Genomic DNA, 23576 nt, shown 5'->3' on the forward strand with positions numbered 1-23576 from the left:
GATCTTCTGTATTTGAAAGTGCTCTGTTGGTCGCTTTGGAAGAAAGCGTGTTTAACATGTAAATGTCAGAGCACTTCTTTCCTTCCGTAGGTCTCCGCTCTGTTAGAACGCTTAGTGGCACGTCCAGACCTAACTGAACATGGGTACAAATAGACACGCTGTGACGACAGTATCTGGCTTTAGGGAGGAGAAACTTTCCACAGGCCCTGTCAGCTGCCCCCGGGTCTCCTCCCTTCTGGGGAACATATGCTGCTCATCGTGTGTTCCTGCTAACGCTCACTACAGTAGTGCATACTACAACAGCTATGGGGTGTGGGTTTCACTAAACGCATCAAAACACTATGTCTTAACTCAAGCACAAGAAAACGTATATTGAAAATGTTTGCAAAACGGTGCAAAATGTATCAATTATGCATGGCCCCTGTTCCACGAACATTCAGTTCTTTCTTTATCAAAACTTGTTAGAGGTAATACTCATTTTTCCTCATTACAGGACCACAGTTCTGTTAAAGGCCAATTTGACTGTGTTTTAGCTGTATTTCTCTGACACAATTCTCTTCTTCCTCCTTGCCAGCAAGAGCAGAACAGCTAAATAATTGATGAGCAACATGTTCATTTATCTGTCTTGGGTCCAGATTCCTCCCCAGCTTCTGTTTGTCTTATGAAATCGACAATAATGCTGTTATCTATATCCAACGTTTCCCTGAAGTGTTAAAAGCCTTCAAGGAAACTGATGTTATATAGAAGTAATAGAAAGATCCTCTGAAGAAAGAACCCATGTAGGACCCTGTGGTTCCCAGTAGAACCCTAAGGTTCTGTAAAGTGTTTTGTACATTAAATGTTTCATTTCAATGAAAGTGTTTTATAGCCTGTATTACCTTAGAGAAATTAAATTATATTTTCAAAACTGAAACTCTACAATGCAGTTCTCACACTTGTGTGCTTCAAATAAAAATGCTGGAATAAGATGGGTCAACTACTGTTGCAATGCAGCCCTTCTGTTTACAAATTCTCCTCATCAACTAGTGATGCCTCTGGTCAGTATCACTAGATATTAGATAACGCTGTCGTTTGCTTTTTGATGTACATGTGTTCCGAATAAATGTAAGCACATTCGCCATGTAGCCTACACGTGTATTATTTATTAGAATGGTAATTAAGGTTTATCATATCACATGCCAGTACAAACATAGTTCAATCAAATTAGATGTAGATCTTACCGACCCTGAAAAGTTATGAATTTCAACGCAGTTTTAATGGGTCACGCTGTTTGTCGCAACTTCTCCTGACACACTTACTGAGTGATTGAAGCCCTGGAACATGCGCTCGCTCGTGAACTGGGCTAATTGAAACGGTTCTAAAGCACCGAGGGAAAGATTCATCCACGCGCTGCATTCTATTAAGGACAAGTCCTACAAATGTGCAGGATCCATTTCAACACTGGGATGAGAATACATAACATTGACTAAAACGTTTTTTTTTTTTTTTTTTTTACTTTGGATCATCTGAATTTGGACAATCGTAGCCTATTTTCTGCGACTATTTCTTTGTCGCTGATTGTGTTAAGTTACGCATTAGCGTGATGGCGAAGTCACCTGGATCTCTCTGGGTCCTGTTCCCCTCTCCGTCTCGGTTCTTTCCGAATACAGCTTTGAACATTTTCAGAATGTGAGGGATTCTCTGATGGAAGTTTTCTAAAGAAAAAATATATAATTGAGTAAAATCAATTATTTACACAAGTTAGCATATTGTCCAACTACACAGTCAGATTGATGTTACGTGTGGATAATGCGGCGATATCGTTTTTTAAAAGAAATTCAAGTAGCCTATAATAAGCTGTTTAAAAAAAAAAAAATTGAGATTCAACGTACTAACCTCTCAGTATAAAGCGTCTCAATGTTATTGTTTATGAATAACAATAGTGCAGATTTTCAATTTTCATAAACAAATAAGTACATTCCAATGATGACTATGAAAACAAATCGATAACCCCTACCTGTTAGAGGCAGAGTGTGACGTTCGATCCTCCAAGAAAGTACATGGCGCGAAAGGCACGCGCTCCTGGTCCTGTGTTCGGTGGATGAATGGAAGAGCGAGAGCGTGATCCGTGCTTGGAATCAGAACTTGAATAATGTGTCCTCGCGGATCTGTACAGCCTACGTTTATATTGACGGCTGTCCCCAAGGAGAATTACACAATGAAAACCTCAGACATGATGCTACCGAGTTTCAGACAGAAATGTAACGCCAGATGCCATTTTTTTTTTTACTTTTATACAATTTATTTAGTCGACATCGTGATAGACAGACAGATAGTGGTCAGTACATTTCCCACACTTGGAATGCTTTGTACATATTATGATGAGATCTTTAATCTTTACACATTTTCATCCGTGACATACATATCTTAGTGTTGGACAGTACAGAGAACTGGGCATTTTGGTCAGTCACAATTGGTCACAACTTGAGAAAGTGATCAATAAATAATAATAAAAAATATTACTTAACACCAGAGCATACAAAGTCCACACATAGAATACAGAGATAAAACAATAGAGTTTATACGTCATTGTATCATTTATCTGTACAAATAGTATTTGACATTTCACATTAAGTATATAACTTCATTACATATTTTTGGCCAACTTACTAGGAAAAGGTATAACCTTTTAGCTTATTTCAACTCGAACATTTCCCCATCATCTCCTTTGCACAATTCTGCCCACCACAGCACTGACGCACCTCGTTAACTCAACACAGTGCTTCTTCTTACCTAGGACAACTAACCGACGTTACACAGCACTCCGGAAAACAACGAGGTTCCTAATTCTGAATCACACACACATATGCAATCAGCGGCACATATGCGCACGTACAAACACAGACACACACTTAAGTTGAGTTCAATATGGTGTTACAGTTCCCTAAACCCAGGAGTCGGGGGAGCCGGTGTACTGGTTCGCCCGCTGTGAAGGCCTCCGTGTGGTGGAGTAGAAATCCACGTAGTTGGTATTGGATTTGAGTGTCAGGGTCTGGGTGGCGTACCTTTCCGGCGCGTCCGGGGCAGGATCCTCCTGGTACGCATCCTCCTCGTAGCCTTGTGGAGACGACAGGTACATTCGGTAGTTGTTGAAAGTCGTCCGGTTCTCTGGTTCGTCGTAAAACGGCTCCTTGTTCTGATGGAAGGATTAACGTGCGAGTGAGCGTTCACATTTTACAATAAGCAGGCGCAGGGGCATTCCTGTAATGGCGTCCTAGTATATATAACCATAGACATGTATATAACAATAGGCTACGCAATAAGGGACGTATTTGAGCCTGTGCAAGCTTTCTTGATCTGCAGTGAAGTGCTCCAACCACTTAGCTTAAGCCACAAATAAACATTATTGTCTAAATGAACTACTGTTCATGTCTTACTTGTGGCCGTATGAAGTCCTCTCTTGTCGGGGAACAATAGGAGCCTATAAAATATGGTGTTTGTTTTTCTGATCCTGGAGGAGAAAACACATACATCATTAATACAGACTTTAAAAAGGGTGGCTCAAATCAAGCAACCTGATTGGCTCATAGCCATTGGTTCACTACTGTATGCGTCAGAGGAAAAAAACGTTAGCTCTAGCTAGCTAGACAACAAACGAAATGACGAAATGAGCTATCAAACTGAAACAATGCTACCTTCAACCTACGATTGTTAACTAGCTGTCATAACGGAAAAATATAGGGTTAACTTCGACCCACGATAATTACAGCTAGCTAACAAACCAAGTTTGAGCCAGCTAGCTGACAAAATGCCAACAAATTCAATTAATAAAGGAATATGCTAGCTGCTAGAATGTACGATGAATTCTGCACTTCTGTTCTGTTCTACTCTGAACAACTCCAATCTACTTCAGGATCAATAACGTGAGTTGACTTGAACCAAGTTCCCAGGTTTTTTTTTATTTTTTACGCTTCCAGTTTTATGTAATGAATCGGATCGGCAACATTACGACCTGCTCGTTGATGTTTCTGTAAACTGTGGTCTCCGTAGTAAGTATCAAGTTGCATAGATGACTGCGCCCTCTGGTTGTTGTAGCTGAGCCTGCGGATGCCTAGCATGGCTGGAGATGACGTGGCACTGCCGCCTGCAAGAACAACAGAGAACATTTTCTTTTCTTTTGGGGTTGGCTTAGTTGCCTGGGATTTGGTTCAGGTTTGGTCTAGGTGTTGGGTCAGGGTTGATATAGGTGCTGTATCAAGACTCTCACCTGTCTGGATGACAGGAGGCATGTGGAGTGTGCTGGTGGGCAGGGTGGGCTGAGACCGATAGCGGTCCCGCTCCAAAGTGGACACCGGGGTGATGAAGTGAGTGTGTGTCCAGCCGTCCTGCAGAGCACAGCAGGGAGGAGACAGGCTTAGAACAGACTCTGACTCAGTACAGAGCAGAGGTGTTGTTAGACACAAAACTCTACTGGGGCACAGGCCCCAAATTCATATCCCTTTTTTTCTTTCAAGCTTGCTGTGCACAATGCACTACTAGGCTATAGAAACTCCCCTTGCTTAACCCACTATACAACAGTTCAGGGACACAAGTTTGATATGAGCTTTGGCAGGAACATCAATAGTTAATGTGAGCATGCACATTTTTTGGGCATTCATTTGAGCATGAATACAGTTTTTTTGAGCTTCATTTAATATTGTTTTTATGTTTTAGTCAAAATAAGATGATCGGTAGGCCTATCATTTAGAAACTATCTTAAGTTTTGTAATGTTTACTTATCCTACCTCAATTCTGACTGTGTTCTGAGTCTGACACCTGGGGGGTACTCCAGAAAGGAGGTCATGTGACATACCCGGGTAAGTTAACTCCCAGCAGACACCCAGCGTTGTAGCAACATTGCCAGTAGGTTGCTGCAACATTATGAATCAGCTGCTGAGTTAATTTACCCGGTTATGTTGCATAACCTGCTTTCTGGAATACCCCCCTGGACTCCTGTGTGCGTGCTGCAGTGGCTATTTGGCAAGCTCAGAAGAGCACGCTGACATGGAATTCTGCATGCATCGGTTTGTGTTTTCGGTAGAACACTTTTACAAGCGTTAATTGGGAGACTGCGTATTTTTTTCCGGGATTATCAATATAAATTAATACACTGACTAATAAAGTAAATTGTTAAAACTCAAACTTTACATTTTACTGGGGCACAGCAGTGGTCTAACGACGCCCCTGGCACAGACACAGTACAAACTCAGACAGAGTACAGACACGGTTCAGACTCAGACTCAGTATAGACTCAGTATAGACTCAGTATAGACTCAGTATAGACTCAGTATAGACTCAGTATAGACTCAGTACAGGCTCAGTATAGGCTCAGTATAGACTCAGACTCAGTATAGGCTCAGTACAGACTCAGACTCAGTATAGACTCAGACTCAGTATAGGCTCAGTACAGACTCAGACTCAGTATAGACTCAGACTCAGTACAGACTCAGTATAGGCTCAGTACAGACTCAGACTCTGTACAGGCTCAGTACAGACTCAGACTCAGTATAGACTCAGTATAGACTCAGTACAGACTCAGTATAGGCTCAGTACAGACTCAAACTGAGTATAGACTCAGACTCAGTACAGACTCAGAATCAGTACAAATTCAGTATAGACTCAGACTCAGTACAGACTCAGACTCAGTATAGACTCAGACTCTGTACAGACTCAGACTCAGTGTACAGAAGTACAGCAGGTGTTGAGGAAGTGGGTGTGGCCATGGCCATGCTCACCTGTCTGTAGAGGGAGCGCAGGTCTCTGTACTGCCACAGAGTGTTCAACACCTGGCCTGCAGCCTTCACCACCTTCACAGAGTACCTGGGACAGGAACAAGAAGTTACAGGAACTTCTCCTTCCTCCAGCCCAGACAGGAAGTTACACACATCTGCCTTTGCTCTCCCCGCCCCCCTTCTCCAGCCCAGACAGGAAGTACTGAGGGTACTGTATCATGAGGGGTTATCACTGTATGCATTACTGTGGGGATGACATGGCATGTTGTATATGCAGATATAGCAAAATTACACATCCTTGACTCAAGTATGTACAGATACTCATGTTTAAAAATAGAGTCTTCATCAAGTACTCTTGAATGCAAATTTTCCCCCCAAAAGAATTCCTAACAGAAAACACATTAGATTTGTTCTACCTTTCCAAAACGTTTTTTCAAAACGTTTCCTAAACTTTTTAAGAGAGGGGAGAACAGAGAATCCTTTTTACTTTATTTTACTGTTTAAAAAATATCTGTTTTCGGCCTTTCAAAACTTTTTCAAAAACCTTTGGAGAGGAGAGGGGAGAACAGAGACAGGTTTTTGTTCAACCTTTTGAAACTTTTCTTTCACACACAGGAAAGGAGATAATGTTGTAATGCGTGCCTGTAGCCCTCCCCCCGGCCCTTGCTGATGTGGACCAGCTTCTCGATGCCCCCCGTGTCAGCCAGGGCCTTGGCGTTCTCCGTGTTCCTGCTGGTCACCTCGTGCAGCGTGCAGCAGATGGATGCCACCGTCTCGTCAGACAGCAGAGAGGGGCGGGACCCTGGGAGACGGTTCACCAGGTCACGCATGGCGTACTTACCTGACACACACACACAGGGAGACACACACACACAGGCAGACACACACTTGATTTGATAGCTCAGCACCTTTCCAATAATCAATTCCATCAATTTCCCAACTCAAACAGACAAAACCTCATGAATCTCCGCCCACGCTCCACCCAGAGAGCCTGACTGACCTATGAGCTCCTTGTTCCTGCTGTCCAGGGCCATGTTCCTGAGGGCCGTGGACACAGAGCAGACCACACGGTCGTTATCCATCCTCAGCAGCTCCACCAGGATGGGCAGGCCCTTCTCCTTACGCACCGCCGCTCGGATGTAGGCCGCAAACTGGGATGTAGACACACACACAAGGAGGTATACACACACACACACAAGGAGGTATACACACACACACACAAGGAGGTATACACACACACACACAAGGAGGTATACACACACACACACAAGGAGGTATACACACACACACACAAGGAGGTATACACACACACACACACAAGGAGGTATACACACACACACACAAGGAGGTATACACACACACACACAAGGAGGTATACACACACACACACAAGGAGGTATACACACACACACACAAGGAGGTATACACACACACACACAAGGAGGTATACACACACACACACAAGGAGGTATACACACACACACACAAGGAGGTATACACACACACACACAAGGAGGTATACACACACACACACAAGGAGGTATACACACACACACACAAGGAGGTATACACACACACACACAAGGAGGTATACACACACACACACAAGGAGGTATACACACACACACACAAGGAGGTATACACACACACACACAAGGAGGTATACACACACACACACAAGGAGGTATACACACACACAAGGAGGTATACACACACACACACAAGGAGGTATACACACACACACACAAGGAGGTATACACACACACACACAAGGAGGTATACACACACACACGCAAGTCAGTAGACACACACACATTCTCTTATACTTACTGGATGTCCATCTCACACACACACAAACACTCTCTCACACTAACACACTCTCCATCTCACACACTCACATTCTCTCTGTCCCTCACACACCTTCCAGTTTCCGGCAGACAGGTTCTGCAGGGAGCCGGCGGAGCCCTCCAGGGTGGCAGGGTTGGAGCTCTCGGCCAGCAGGCCCAGGTAAGGCTTCACCACAGCCGGGTGCCACAGCATCTCAGCCCCCTTAGGAGACTTGGAGAAGCCAGGGATGGGTCCCACGCCATCCCACTGGAGACACACACACACACACACACACACACACTGGTGTCTGGGGAATGGGAAAGAAGTGTCTGTTCCTGTGAAGTGATTCCTATCTAAGCTGACTGAGACACGACATCAGAGCTGTCCTGACTCAAGTCCTGAATAGTAAAAGTGTTAGTCATTTCAGGACCTTTCATCATGTCAGTCTCCCGGCATCCAGCCCCGTTACCTTCCCATCCAGCCACTCCCTCTTCTTCTTCTTCCTCATGCGGCCCCAGCAGAGGTAGTCGTAGTCTTGGCTGGCCGAGCCGAAGCCCAAGAGCCCGTCCACTTCGTGGACCCCCAGCAGACGAGACGAGGGCATCTCGATCTCCAGCCGGTAAGAAAGGTTCCTCAGAGTGCACACGCAGTTCTCCACTATCTGCAGGGGACGCATTTCAGTGACGCACACCCATTCATATATCTTGCTAGGTTGGCAGAGCAAGACACAGCAGGGTTATAATACATCAACACACAGAAGTAGTCCCCACTACTCGCAGTAAAGAAATGAGTCAAATTCGGTCCTGATCCACACAGTGTCTAAACACTGACCCCTGACCCCAGGGCGGTGACCCCTGACCCCAGGGCGGTGACCCCTGACCCCAGGGCGGTGACACACCTTGCTGTCAAAGTCGGAGGTGTGGACGCAAGCCTTGATGACATAGAGGAGAGAGTCGACCAGCCCCTCACAGCAGCGCAGCTGACCCCTCGCCTCCTCCCCGGCTGAACTGAGGTTCCTGGTGGGGACCACACCACACACACACCACACGCACACCACACACACACACCACACACACACCACACACTCTCTTGTCACACATAAACAGTGACAGTGGGTGTTCACCCTCCTCTGTCCTGAGCTGCAGTACCTCACTTCATCCACAAGGTGGCTTCAAAACTGCCCGGATACAGTGCAGCGCTTAGAGACTGCTTGTCCAATAGAATCACAGGCCATACATTTCAGACAGCTATAGCAGGTGCCAGGCAGGAAAGAGACTACATAACACCACTGAGATAGTAAGGCCGCAGCCACAAGCCAGCACCTGTACATTCTCCAGGTGGCTGAGCACGTGTGGATGAAGGTTGCGACCATTTGGAAACTCCCTCACCACGGCGCTGACCCCTGCTGACCCCTGCTGACCCCTGCCATCCTGGGTCTCCTGCTTTACTTTCTAAATGAACCATCTGAACGATCGCTTTGGATAACAGCGTCAGCTGAATGTATGAAATGTCATGTGGACACCAGGATCACTACAACCATTTCTAGGAGGTGAGGGGGGCTGGCTGAAAGATGTCTGACCCAGCATGCTCCAGAGGACATCTGTCTGGTCTCCCCTGGTCTTACTAGGACCTTCACCTGCCTCTGGGGGGACTGGGGCTGGGGGGAGGGGCTGGGGCTGGGGCTGGGGGGAGGGGCTGGGGCTGGGGCTGGGGGCTGGGGGGAGGGGCTGGGGCTGGGGGGAGGGGCTGGGGCTGGGGGGAGGGGCTGGGGCTGGGGGGGGGGGGGCTCACCTGAGGCAGCCGGTGGTGTTGCGGAGCAGCAGGGAGGAGTGAACCTTGAGGGCGTGGTCGCGGTGCTCTCCGCTGCTCCAGCCGGAGTGGGGGATGACCACAGTGCTGGTCAGGGTGCTCAGAGCGTCTCTGATGATGGTCATCTTTACTGCGTCGCAGGAAGACAGGTTCCACAACACCCCTGCCACACGAAGGAGACGAGGCTGTGGTGAGGTCCGGAGCCATCTGATACACACCCTCACACAGAGACACACACAGAGACACACACACCCACCAGTGACCAGCTCTCTGACGTCGTTGTCGGTGGTCTTCCTCAGCAGACGCAGCAGCGCTGGAACACCACCGCAGTTCCTCAGCGCCACCTTGTTGTGGTCGGTGGCTTTGCCGTACACCAGGTTCCTGAGCGCCCCGCACGCGCTCCTCTGCACCTCCCCCGCCTTGTGGTCCAGCAGGTCCACCAGGTGCTGGATGCCCCCCAGGTGACACACCTGGGCAGGGAGGGAGGGACACCTGTCACCTGACACACCTGTCACTGAGTCACCTGTCACTGACACACCTGTCACTGACACACCTGTCACTGTCACACCTGTCACCTGTTCTGTACTAGGACGATAGCAGACACTACTCCGAGGTAAATCACACAAGCATTAAGAAAGCAAAACAGAATAGATTTTGTGCCTTCTTTTCAAAATCACTTCAGAAGTACATTTGAAAGCAGCTTTTCCCCTGAATGAACCCAGTAGAGTACAAGGCGTGCTCTCCCTGCGTACCTCCACCTTGACCCTGTTGTCTCCGTAGCAGAGGTGCTGCAGGTAGGCTGCAGCGTTAGCCTGGACGGACGGGAAGTGGTGCTGCAGCATGTGGATGACCTCCGGCAGCTCCGGGTCACGCCACGCAAACTCCCTGGAGAGAGGGGGGGGAGGATGAGAGACAGAATGAAAGAGGAGAGAGGTACGAGAGATAAGGAGAGAGAGAGAGGAAGAGAGAAATAGATATTGGGGTGTGAGAAGAGATGGAGAGTAAAAGTGAGCCTTTCCTGTTTAACAGTTTGTTAACGTGTGGTGTGTGTGTGTGTGTGTGTGTGTACCTGGGGTCCTTGTGGATGCTGTCGATGGAGGGGGACCTCGTGGCTGTTCTGTCGGGGTAGGCCAGCTCGACCAGCCCCTGCTGGGAGACCCTGTAGGGGTCTGGGTACAGGCCGTAGCTGCTCTGGTAGGGCAAGGTGCTGCAGTGGCTGCTGGCTCTCTGAAGGGTCCCCATCCCTGCACACACACACGCTTAGGACTGCCTCACACACTCCACACACACGCGCTTAGGACTGCCTCACACGCTCCACACGCGCTTAGGACTGCCTCACACGCTCCACACGCGCTTAGGACTGCCTCACACGTTTCACACACGCTTAGGACTGCCTCACACGCTCCACACACGCTTAGGACTGCCTCACACGCTCCACACGCGCTTAGGACTGCCTCACACGCTCCACACACGCTTAGGACTGCCTCACACGCTCCACACGCGCTTAGGACTGCCTCACACGCTCCACACGCGCTTAGGACTGCCTCACATGCTCCACACGCGCTTAGGACTGCCTCACATGCTCCACACACGCTTAGGACTGCCTCACATGCTCCACACACGCTTAGGACTGCCTCACATGCTCCACACACGCTTAGGACTGCCTCACATGCTCCACACACGCTTAGGACTGCCTCACATGCTCCACACACGCTTAGGACTGCCTCACACGCTCCACACACGCTTAGGACTGCCTCACACGCTCCACACGCGCTTAGGACTGCCTCACATGCTCCACACACGCTTAGGACTGCCTCACACGCTCCACACACGCTTAGGACTGCCTCACACGCTCCACACACACGCGCTTAGGACTGCCTCACACGCTCCACACACACGCGCTTAGGACTGCCTCACATGCTCCACACACACGCGCTTAGGACTGCCTCACACGCTCCACACGCGCTTAGGACTGCCTCACACGCTCCACACACGCTTAGGACTGCCTCACACGCTCCACACACGCTTAGGACTGCCTCACACGCTCCACACACACGCGCTTAGGACTGCCTCACACGCTCCACACACACGCGCTTAGTGAGTCGTTATCTCCCTATCCCTCGCTTCTCCATTTTCACTTCCTCCCTCCCACCCACCCTCCCTCTCATTCTCCCTCCCTCCCCAGAGTTCTTACAGACTGTCTGGAAGAAAAATAGTGATCTAATGAAAAACGCAGAAAAAAAGAGTGCTTCACTGCCACTCCATGTAACCAGTGCTGCTGTCATGAACACACCCTCGTCCCACGTCCCTGCTGTGGTGCTGTACCTGTGCAGGGCCTGTAGAGGGCGCTGTGGGAGGGGCTGTGGTACAGCGGGCTGGGGTAGGAGCGCTCGGTGTAGACAGGAGTGAGGTGGCAGTCTGGAGACAATGCTGCCCCCTGCTGGCTGGGGTGGGAGATGTAGGAGCTGTGAAGACCTGGAGGAGACAAACACACACACACCACACACGAGCACATGCACACCCGCATGAGCACACACACGCACAGGGCCTTGCCTTGTGATCTAGCTCTGCTGTGGTTTCTGTATGGAGGGGATTGTTGTTCAAGGAAGACAGGAAGAGGGAAGGAAGATCCACAGAGTAGCTGTGTTCGGTGCATGACGCTGATGTGTGATATCTGAGGTACACAACAGAGAACAAGCAACATGTCGTACCGTAAACTTGTACTCGGTAGGGAACATACAGGCTTGTTTTCTCTCTCTCACATCCATATTGCTCATTTCTGTTTTGCGATAAACCCCCCAAGACCCCCAGAGGAGAGCAAGGTTATGAAAAGCAGAATGTGGGTCAGAGGGTTGGGCAGAAGGCCATGAGGGACAGATCCAGCATCACTGTGGCACCAGATACTCTCAGCATCTCAAATCTGACTGAGGGAAATATAATCCCTCCACACAGAGAACCACATAGATACTACCCACTGTTTATTTGTGTGTGTGTGACTGTGTGTGTGCATATTTGTGTGTGTGTGTGTGTGTTAGACCTGTGAGGCTGTCGGGTCTGGACAGGGTGCTCCTCTCATAGCGGGCGTAGGGGTCGGCGCCGTAGGGGAGAGGCTGTGTCTGGCGGGGGAGGGTGGAGCCAAACTGCTGCGGCACAGCTGTCATACAGGACCTCAGAGGAGACACGGACAAGCCCCGCCCCTCCACCAGGGACAGGGAGGAGCCCAGGCGCCCGGCCACGCCCACGCCCGGGGGAGAGGTGGCGAGGGTGCGAGAGGCCGGACGCCCCCCGTTCCTCTGGGAGGGGGAGTAGAGCTGGGGGGGCGGGGAGGAGGTGGAGGAGGGGGGCGAGGGGCAGGAGGGGGGCATGGTGGTGCCGGGGAAGACGCTGGCCAGTGGTTTGGGCTCAGTGAGGATGGGCGAGCCGTAGGCGCTGCCCTGGGAGGTGCGGAGCGACACGCGGGAGGGGGACACCGTGCCCCCCGGGCCCCCCGGAGACTGGCCGCTGGAGGGCAGGGAGCCGATCCGCCTCATCACCCGGCCAGACGCCGACGCCTGGGGGGGGGGGGGGGATGTGACATGAAATGTCATTGTAGGCAACATTCAAAAGTGGGACATAAAGAATGAAAGGTGGATTTATAATGAAGAGAGACGGACAGAAGGGGTAGGGTGGGGGTGGAGGGCAGACAGGAGGTGATGGGTAGAGAGTGGGAGAGGAGAGAAGAGGAGGAAGAGGAGGGAGTGATGAGGAGGGCAGAGGGAGGAGCGAGGGGGGCTACCTGTCCGGACGCCTGGCCCTCAGCCCGGGGGCTCCTGCACAGGGAGGCCCGGGGGCCGGAGCGGACCAGGTTCTGAGCGCTGTAGAAGCTCACGCTGCTGTCATGGTAACCACTGTCCGCGTAGGACGCCATCTGGACGGAGTGAGCCCCTGACACTGAGGACAGAGGACACACACGGCTACACACACGGCTACACACAGCTACACACACAGCTACACACACGGCTACACACAGCTACACACACGGCTACACACAGCTACACACAAGGCTGCACACGGCTACACACTCCTACATGTGTAGCTCGTTCAATCAGAGCTTGATTTATTTTCATTAAATGTATTTTTTCTATTCAGTTGGAAGCATTCCGAACTGTTTTCCATGTTCACGTATTTATTGACAACTTTAATATATGTCAGTATGTTTGTACTTATACTTTGTAAGTATAACAAAAAAAGAGGGATTGTACAAGGATTTATGCAGCAGTTTAGTGATGTATTTGTCGTCATGTCAACATGATAGTGGCTAACTGAGTTATATAACGTTTGATCTCACACAATCCATCCCTCCATCTATCTATTTCTACATCCTTTCCTCCATCCCTCCCTCCATTCTATCCTCCCTCCATACATCCTTTCCTAAACTGTTTCTTCCCTCTGTCCCTCCCTCCCTCTCTTCCCCTCTCTCTATCCCTGCCACAGCTGTGGAGCAACACCAGTAAGTGGGTCATCCTGCTTTTGAGGAAGTGTGGAAGATTCTAGAGCCCCACGGGCAGCTTGCGTTGGCTTAATCAACGTAGCAAACCGATTAACGTGACCCGGCTATTTATGTTCAGCGTGTCATTAACAGTGGGTCAACAAAATCACTGTAGGTGTAGAACAATGGAAGGGTTTCACTTTTTCAGCTGTGAGGTTCTGTTTGGAACCAAGACGGGGGCTTCTCTATCTGACCAGGGATGATGCGGACAGTCACTGAAAACTGGGTTCTGCCTCTTTTCTAACAAATGGGTTATTTTGTAAGAGAGTGGTGGAATCCTCTGCTGTTAGATCTTTATTAACGACTCACTGTGACTCCCTCCTTCCTCCACCCTGTCTGCTAGATGAACACCTTATTATTAGAAGTATAAGTATTACAGATGTACCCTCACTGTCATGAAGGGACACTCTCTCTGGCTCCCCAGGATAGAGCCCCTCGTCGCCCCGGAACAGGCGAGAGGGGGAGGGCGGCCCTGCCTCCCCCCCACCAGGACGTGACTCCCCCACTCCGGACGCATCTGACCAACAGAGCAACAAACAAGATGTGGTCACCTCACTGCCCCCTGAGTCTGGCCCCGTCTAAACATCTCTGCTGACCAGCCTCCCTGCTGTCCAGTTGGAAGTGTTGGATGATGGTAGGGTTGGACGGCATGGCACACACTGCAGTTACTCTGGGAACATGAGGTCAGGGGTGGAGGATGTGATGAGCCCGTCTGGGGGAGCTCTCACCTGCTGATCGCCAGTTGAAGGACTTCTCAGATGAGCTGGAGGAGAGGAGGAGAGGACAGGGGGGAGGAGGGGAAAGAAGGATGAAACAGGACAGGAAAAGAGAGGAGGAAAGGACAGGGGGGAGGAGGAGAGATAATGGATATCAGCACATGCATGGCATCTCACACACAATACAGGACGGTTATCACGATCAAGACGCGTCACAAACAAGCGATCTATCCCCCGGCAGCATGCAGCAGGGGTCAGCAGGGGTCATCACTGTGCGTACCTGCTGCTGTCTCCGCCCAGAGACTCTGCTCCCAGCATGCATCTCTCCAGCTGGCTGGCCACAATCTGACGCTCCTCCTCCAACTCTCGGGTCAGACGCTCAAACTGCAGCTCCTACGGAGACACGCAATGTTCAAACCAAGGAGTCAGGCCAGTCGGTCTGGATGAAGAGAGGTGGAGGGGGAACACAGAAAGGTCTGGAAGACACACCAGGGGACACCGAATAATCAGCGTAGATCAACTGTCACATCAGAGTTCAATCCCCTCTCTCTCTATCCCCTTAATTTCCTGTCATTCTTCTGTCTATCTCAATAAAGTAGAAAAAGATTTCCAATTTTTTTTTTTTTTTATGTAAGGACTAAAAATGTTGCATATTGAGCAGAGATGACTAACTGAACGACACGGTCAGAAATAACCCACCGATCACCACAGTAATCTTGAGGAAAAGCCTGCGGCGCAAGAATGACGTTGAAGGACATAATCCAAATATGTGTTTTACAAAAGAGGCTTTGTTGTATTTAGGTCAGCAGTGCTCTTCAGAGAGCAGCATCTAAAGATATGGCCCTGGATCCTGGACCAGAGGAGGACCACGTCTTCTCACCCAGCTCCCAGATCCTGGACCAGGGCAGAGGAGGACCACGTCTTCTCACCCAGCCCTGGATCCTGGACCAGAGGAGGACCACGTCTTCTCACCCAGCTCCCAGATCCTGGACCAGGGCAGAGGAGGACCACGTCTTCTCACCCAGCCCTGGATCCTGGACCAGAGGAGGACCACGTCTTCTCACCCTGCTCCCAGATCCTGGACCAGGGCAGAGGAGGACCACGTCTTCTCACCCTTCTCCCAGATGCTGGGCTGGGTGTGCTTCTCTTGCCTGGGTGGCACGGTTAGAGATTGAAAACTAAGATAAGACAGACAAACTCAGAAGAGAAGCTGGATATTCCCACGGAGACAGGACTACATGTTCGACAGAATGCACGTCTACACTATCAAAACTAAATTAGGATAAAATGTCAGTCAAAAAAGTCCTTATGTTGGGATGACGAGCCTCCAGCAGAGTGAACAGATCTTCCCAGTGTGTGTCAGAGTGTGGAGCTGCCAGTCTCATGCCAAGCACCGCCAGTCAGCGTCCCGCACCAGCTGTGTTGTAGCGTGAAAGAAGAAGTGTCTTCTCATTGTCTGTTGTCATAAAGAGTGTCTTGTCTGTGGAGAGGGACTGATTCTTTCCATCTTCTTCTCCTACAGGTCAACCAGACCAGCTCACAGACCCACACACTCCAGCAAACCCCCCGGTGCAAACACACGGCCGATTAAAACGCCACAGCTTTAAGAACTAGACACTCCATGGATATTCCAGCACGTGGTTAAGCAGGGAGGATAGAATCATTAGAAACAAAAGAACCGTCTGAATGAAAGGTTCTGAACAAAACCATCATCAGGGTTGTCGCGTTCCATTTCAGAACCTCAGGAGTATTCTGAGTTCCAAACATCAGACATAAAGCTCATGAAGGGATCTTTTCTAAACGAAGGTTCTATCTGGAACCCTTTTACATGGGCTTCTTGGATTGAACCGTGTGGAGTGATTAAGATCCAGGCTGTCAACACATCTGACAGCAGAAAACACACCCAGGCCTCAGTGGTATGACTACTCAGTAGTGTAGCCTGCGCTGCACAACACCAGCCTGCTCCACTCATAACCTCACAGAAGGTCGTAGAAATCTACCCGGCCACGTTACATTAACACTGAAAAATAACAGAACTCAATTTTTTTCAGAAGGTCAGATCCGTTTTTTATTTGCATGTCGATCTCGCTTGGTTTCCACAAATAAATGTGATGAAACGCCTACGTAAAACATGCCTGCTTTGCCTGCCTTAGCCGGCATACACTAGAGATTCAAAGAGACGGTTGAAGTTTGGGCAGGATAATGTCATTTGATTGAACCAGCTCTTCTTTTCTGACATCAGCTCAGCGATGCTGAGTTGAGCTGTTCAGTGTTGAGTCCAGTTTGAGCTGCAGTCTGCTAGGATAGCTGTTCACAGTACACACACAACACACTGTTCACAGTACACACACACACAACACACTGTTCACAGTACACACACACACACTGTTCACAGTACACACAGACTGTTCACAGTACACACACACAACACACTGTTCACAGTACACACACACTGTTCACAGTACACACACACAACACACTGTTCACAGTACACACACACTGTTCACAGTACACACACACACAACACACTGTTCACAGTACACACACACTGTTCACAGGACACACACAACACCGGGGAACGAGCGAACCCAGTCAAGGTCTTCTCTACTTCTCTACTGAGGAATCCCAGTCTCTCAGATCCTGCAGGATGCTCACTCATGTCATATGTTCTAAACAAACATATGCTTACTCCTGAAAGGCTCCAAAATGCAGTTCAGACCTCAGGCCTACACAGCCTCTGCAGATTGCGATAATGCTCATCAGCAGAAACGACTAGGGAAGGGAGCGGACACACAACATGCTGACAGACAGGATCTGAACAAGAGACACGAGACCCGACCTGCTGGTTGCTGCATGTCATGTTTGGGTACAGGGACCACAACATGGTAAGGGAAGGAGAAAGACAAACATGGAGGAAGGGAGAGAAATAGTATCCAAAGAGAGAGAGAGAGGGGGGGGGGGGGGGGGGGGGGGAGAGAGAGAGAGAGGGGAGAGGTTACTGAACCTGCTCTTTCACGGAGGCCAGGAGATTAGTGGTGGTGGTGGAGGACGTGTCAGGCTGAAGGCTCTGGACACTCGGTCTGTCTCTGGACGGTTTTGGTGCTTCCCCTTGGCCGGTACCTCCCTCCATCTCTGCCCTCTGCTTCGAGGCTGGCGGGATGCGTAACCCCTGCCCCCTGCAAAGGATATGCACCGCCGGTCACACCGACAGACAACAGCAACGCATCGCGTTAAGCCATCGTGTCAAGTGCAGAGTCAACTAACCAAACCGTGCAATGTCAAAATATCATATCTTACTACTTTGTCATTCAGTGTGGTGTATGAAAGACTTAACGAAACCATGCCACGGGTGTACAGTTTAATATAAAGCTTATAGAACCATGCCTACTGTGATGGTGTATGAAAAATCAGTCTTACCGAACAACACATTTGAATGACTACAATTGTAGTGGTAAATTATGTAAATGCACGGCTAACACACATAGGTTTCTATTCTGCAACAGCTGCATAAACTACAAGTGACGAGCAGGCGCAATTTCTTACCAGCCAGATGTTGATTTGACCTATTTGGTCAGCAAGAATCCATCACTGCCAATACGAGGAAACGTAACAGCTACATTGTACATGCAATGCTATTTTGACAGCGCAGCACATGCATTCAAAATATATTTACCAACATGCACAGCCTGTCGCCCGTAGTTTTTTTCGAGTCTGATATTACCAATATCTATTCGCCATCCTCGTCCACCCAACCACCAGCGCTTAAAGGAGTAGAATGTGACGTCACCATGCGGTTCGTAGGAGATCTGGATTGTAGGCAATGACAAGTAGCCTATAGCCTAGGTTCGGTCGGAGGGAGATATAGATGTTGGTGTTCCGTTTGTGATGCCATTTCAACGTTTGATAATGGCAAAAGGTAGGTTAATGTTGCCAATATTAAAGATATATTTTATAAATCAGATATGTTTAAGGCCTGTTAGTTGTTGAATCAATGGTTCAATCAATCGATACTTATGGCCTTATCACTTATCAATCGATACTCAGCCTATCCGTGTCAGTAGCGTAATTGGATGACTTATTTTAATACGCTGTTTATGAGCACTAAACTTGTTAAATTCTACTTAGGTTACTGGTAGTAATACAATTTTGAAACTGAATAATTATTCTCATGTTTTTGTTGAATTTTACATGATCAACTACTTGAGACAATTATGGACAAATTACTCACCAAAACACATGACAGCTGGTTCATGCACATGCCATTTTATTCAAATGACTGGTTCACAAGAGCTTCAGTATAATCCACTAGAGTAAAACGTGAGGGTCGTACATTTATTGTTAAACCGGATCTCCGCAGCAGAAACCCTGTGAGGATCACACACTGTGTACCGAGACACCACTCCACGCACCCCACTGCCGTCCATGCTAAGATTTGAATCTGTAACTGAGTCAAAGTCTTGGCAAATAAAACAATTACATGGTAGAATAAGCAACGACGGAATGTACAAGTAGCGTCACGTGATCAGCTATCAATGCGGTACCTTAACTTCAAAAGCAAACTCAAGAGTGATACAGTCGCCATTCCTTACTTCGTATGTACAAGTGACAGAAAACAGATCGCTAACAGGGTTTCTATGACGACCACCGGGACAGGGGTTAGGCTGAGGAACAGAAGCCCCTCTCCGGATTCCGTTTCTGTTCACGTCCACGTCGGTTGAGCTCAAACTGTGGTCGTGTTTGACCCGGGAGGTGAAAACATCATGTGTCACGTACATCCCTGTGGTGTGGCAGTGGTAGGCCGCGTTCACAAACACCTTTCACAGCACCAAAACACACCTATTCAACACCACTAACACCAGCGCACACACATATCATACAATTCATCTTCCTGATCGGTTCAGAACAACGATAGAAACATTGCAGGAATCAATTGATGTACAGGGAAACAACATGATTTAAATAATAATCATTCACAATCAACTGGAAAAATAAATAAATGAAAAAGTGAGTAAAGTTTTGTGTTAGTAAGTACCACAGAGTCAGGATGAGAGACAGGGGCAAAATGTTAGTAGTGATCATGTGACAGGGTGGTCATGTGACAGGCCATCCACCTCAGGTGATAACCCTCATCCTTCCTTCCTCCTACTCCAGGTCGTCATCCTCCTCAGCTGCGATGGTGCTGGTCTGTTCCGAGGTAACACCTGGAAAAGGACAAGCAGTTTGGATTAGTTCCAAGCTCCGCCTTTTTACCCAATCCTGTTAGGGCATTTAAGGCAAGAGGCAAGACGAAGACGTGCTGTAAAGTCACAGCCTGTTCTGCCCCAGGTGGATGTGACATACTGGAAGCATCGTCATCGTTCGGAGTCTTCTTCTCTTCCTCCACATAACCAAAGCTCAACAGCTTGGACATGCTTACAGGGACTACTTTCTTGTCATAGGACCTTGAGAGAGCAAGGGAGAGAGAGAGACAAAGACTTGTTTACTCTGAAAAGGCATTTCATAATTAAATCCAAATCCAATCAAATGTATGAAGCCCTTTGTAGAAACAATGTCAGAGGGCTTAACAGATGCCAGCAGATCAACACCTAACCGATCTCAACAGAGAAAACTGGGAAGGATAATATCTACAGATTCCATGTTGTGTCCTGTACCATTTTGTTCAATCGTAGACAGGGAGGACAAAGAGAGAGAGTAAGCAAGAGTAAGTAAGACAGAGAGAGAGGCCTTCCTCCATCATGCGTCAGTGTGGTGGATCTGGTGCACAGGATGAGAACCAGCGCTCTACTCACGTTCTCTTGTACTTGTTGGCCTGGGTTAGAGACAGGCCGTCCAGCTGAGCAGCAGCTCCATGGACCTGCACACGCAAACCACAACAACCATCACTTCTCTGTGCTTTGGCTAAATAACTGACCACACAGCAACATCAAATGGAGAGAGCTAGCATGCTCCTTTAGAGTCCAAATCAAGCAATAAATCAATCCATAAATAGGTAAATAATAGCATACTGTTGTGAGACTTTAAGGAAGCGGAGGGATGTAATGAGTTGACAGTGATCTGATGAACCCGGTAGACGGTCAGATATCTTGATGGATCTGATGAATAATCATTAGTCATGCAAAACAAAATGGTTATTATGACCTACAGCTACTGCAGCGCCAGCTACGTACGCATGTCTCATCTGGAATAATATAACATTCAAAACATGTAGGAGCTAAAAAGACAAACAAAAAAGGTACAAAAGAGGGAAAGCTTCTTCCTTAGGTCTGAAAGGTCCTGAGTCAAGTCTTAAGTCTCAGTCCAAGTCATGGTCTGTGCAGATGTTCCCCGTTTGGTGCTTCTGTCACAGCGCACCAGAGCTATGCTTCTCTAACCACTAAACTGCATGTAGTGAAGCTCCTCTAACCACTAAGCTGCATGTAGTGAAGCTCCTCTAACCACTAAGCTGCATGTAGTGAAGCTCCTCTAACCACTAAGCTGCATGTAGTGAAGCTCCTCTAACCACTAAGCTGCATGTAGTGAAGCTCCTCTAACCACTAAGCTGCATGTAGTGAAGCTCCTCTAACCACTAAGCTGCATGTAGTGAAGCTCCTCTAACCACTAAGCTGCATGTAGTGAAGCTCCTCTAACCACTAAGCTGCATGTAGTGAAGCTCCTCTAACCACTAAGCTGCATGTAGTGAAGCTCCTCTAACCACTAAGCTGCATGTAGTGAAGCCCTCCTGGGAAAGAGACGATGATGGGATCAACTCAGAGATGGACGGATGCAAACTGAGGAGTGGAGGGGGGGGGGGCTGGATGATGAAACAATAAGGAAAGACCATGATGTCACTGATGGCAAGAGGGGTGAGGAGGGGGGATTTAAGTTCCGTCACCTTCTCTTTCCCCTGGGCAAAGCTATCAGTGTCCCTCTCCCAGGAGGAGCAGTTATCAGTCCCAAAGGGAGCTGCCAGGGCGTGCCTGGAGCCTTTAGACTGGCTCCTGGAGTGCCCATCTGGGCTCATCATGTCAGGGGAACTGGCTTGACTGCCGCTGAAAACACAAAAGCATCAGAAGTCGCCCTCTCTCCGCGGATAGGAGGCCAGGCGACAGCTGGAGAGCAGGCAGGACACACGCCTACTGCACGCCCTCCCAAACACAACTGGTTTGGTTTTGCAGTGTTAGTATGCACGTCTTTGTGAAACGTGACTTCCTCCAATAACGTCCCAGTTGTCTTACCTCTTTGACCTTTGTGACCCGGATGGTCCAGAGAACCAATCAGATGGGTTGTAGTTTTGGGGGGATTGGTTTTCTGCTTCGATATCGTCGTGGGAAAGTAACCCTGAGGAACCAAGAACATGTACAGAGAATGAGACCAGGGGGATGATTCATAGACTGTTTGACAGTCACGGATAATGAACAGGAAATATGTGAATGTAAAGATATGTAGGCAGTATGTAAAAGTGTGTTAAGTGTGTCATGTAAAAGTGTGTAAGATTATCTGGCAACTGTTTAGGTTATTGTTACATGTTTACCATTTAAATCCTAGGGGGGAAAACACTCAACACTTTTTTTTATTTCACGAAATAATTAGACCTGGGCTATTGTGGTTTTGTTGAGTTTGAGCGGCTTCTGGAGCAAAACTATGAACCCACCCTTCTGTCCGCCTTGCTTGGCCAGTTTGACATATTCAGAATCCGAAGCAAATATCCCCACGCGACGCCCGCTAGTCCTCGCCTCCGGGGCGCTTTCGCTTGCGATCTGGGACAGCCCCGGGATCTGCGACGTCGGACCAACAACTCCGTTGGACGGTGTCCCTGGCTTGATACCTGCAAGACGACAATAACATAAAATAGTAGCATACTACCTTGTTGGTAATACATCCTTTCTTCATGACTGGCATCACATACGCGGTTTGTGTCTAAATGTAAATTCGCTACCGTACAATTCCGGTTCAGTTTCATCCACGTCTAGACATGATTCCCCCTGACTAACACCGCGGCGCTGTGCTCACCTCCAGGTTTAGTCCTCCGATGGTTGGGTGCAGCACTCATAGCTGATAGTGGTGATATCCAGAGGCAAGAATGCTGATACCATAAAATAAAGAACGTCAATATACAGCAAGATGTTTAACAACATACAACACTGCCCGTAACGCCAGTTAACAGTAACAAGCAAACTAGTAACCAACAACTGCAACGGCTCTTCAGAAATATGCAAAATTAAAAATCGGTTAACAAAGCCACTCGCTAGCATTGTCTGCACATTAGCCAGCTAGCCGGCTAGCTAGCTAGACCAGCGTAATTTAGCAAGCTATCCAACATTCACTCGCTAATGCAAATACGTTTGATATATGACTAAGTACGCAGTTAATACACCCATCTACAAATACGAATATGTTCAAATAATAGCATTTAGCTCACACAGTTCAGGCGGCTTCAATTCTTTGTCGAATCGATGTGTCTCTAATCGACTAACTGGGTGGACACTTCTTCCAAACGACTTCCTGAACCTAGGATGTACTTCCGGTCCGTGTTCACGTAAGATTCTTAGTATTTCTGTCATTTGAGGTTTTTCTATTGTTCATATAGTAAATACATATAAATAAAAATCTATAAATACTTAAATGAAAAACATCGATTTGCAAATGGTTTTGAACAATGGGGAAGCAGGCTAGTTTAAATAGTTTGTATGTATCGGATTTAGCAGCAGAGGGCATCATCATTGCCCCGTCATGAAACAACTTCTGCTTTCCTCTTCTCCGCACATTCAAGTCTCCAACCTGAAAGATCTGTATGTTTTCTCGTAAAAAAAAAAAAAGGATTTTGAAGACCGCTCTATGTAAAAAAAAATAATAAAACAAAAATCTTTATAAAAAAGGACGTTGAGGACCCCCCAAGTACAAAAAAGAAATGTGTATAAAAAGAATGTTGATGACCGCTTAATGGCTACAAATATTAAAAACACAGAT

The 23576-nt window shown here is 48.2% G+C and overlaps 2 protein-coding genes across 3 annotated transcripts; both read right to left on the minus strand.

The window, feature by feature from the left end:
- Nucleotides 1–2360: 2360 nt before the first annotated feature.
- LOC124474943 (plakophilin-4-like) lies at nucleotides 2361–19054 on the minus strand. Its single transcript, XM_047031410.1, has 22 exons — nucleotides 19020–19054; nucleotides 17635–17806; nucleotides 14911–15023; nucleotides 14643–14677; nucleotides 14300–14419; nucleotides 13162–13316; nucleotides 12424–12937; nucleotides 11712–11861; nucleotides 10456–10630; nucleotides 10139–10271; nucleotides 9643–9856; nucleotides 9369–9549; nucleotides 8476–8593; nucleotides 8047–8238; nucleotides 7671–7844; nucleotides 6751–6901; nucleotides 6393–6591; nucleotides 5754–5838; nucleotides 4247–4364; nucleotides 3992–4123; nucleotides 3417–3490; nucleotides 2361–3175 (listed from the first exon to the last, which is right to left on the minus strand). Exons 1-22 carry the CDS (start codon nucleotides 19052–19054, stop codon nucleotides 2924–2926), a joined length of 3492 nt encoding a protein of 1163 aa, XP_046887366.1. The 3' UTR covers nucleotides 2361–2923.
- On the minus strand, nucleotides 18873–23112 carry c12h7orf57 (chromosome 12 C7orf57 homolog). Of its 2 annotated transcripts, XM_047031461.1 has the most exons (8): nucleotides 23031–23108; nucleotides 22620–22692; nucleotides 22261–22434; nucleotides 21845–21947; nucleotides 21502–21658; nucleotides 20420–20484; nucleotides 19971–20071; nucleotides 18873–19831 (listed from the first exon to the last, which is right to left on the minus strand). In XM_047031461.1, exons 2-8 carry the CDS (start codon nucleotides 22657–22659, stop codon nucleotides 19773–19775), a joined length of 699 nt encoding a protein of 232 aa, XP_046887417.1. In that variant the 5' UTR covers nucleotides 22660–22692; nucleotides 23031–23108; the 3' UTR covers nucleotides 18873–19772. The 2 variants fall into 2 exon arrangements, with proteins under 2 accessions (XP_046887417.1, XP_046887419.1); XM_047031463.1 differs by lacking the exons at nucleotides 18873–19831; nucleotides 19971–20071; nucleotides 20420–20484 and having other exon boundaries at nucleotides 21256–21658; nucleotides 23029–23112.
- Between the last annotated feature and the right edge of the window lie 464 nt (nucleotides 23113–23576).

This window comes from Hypomesus transpacificus, chromosome 12 (genome assembly GCF_021917145.1).
Source record: "Hypomesus transpacificus isolate Combined female chromosome 12, fHypTra1, whole genome shotgun sequence".
NCBI classification, from domain to species: domain Eukaryota; kingdom Metazoa; phylum Chordata; class Actinopteri; order Osmeriformes; family Osmeridae; genus Hypomesus; species Hypomesus transpacificus.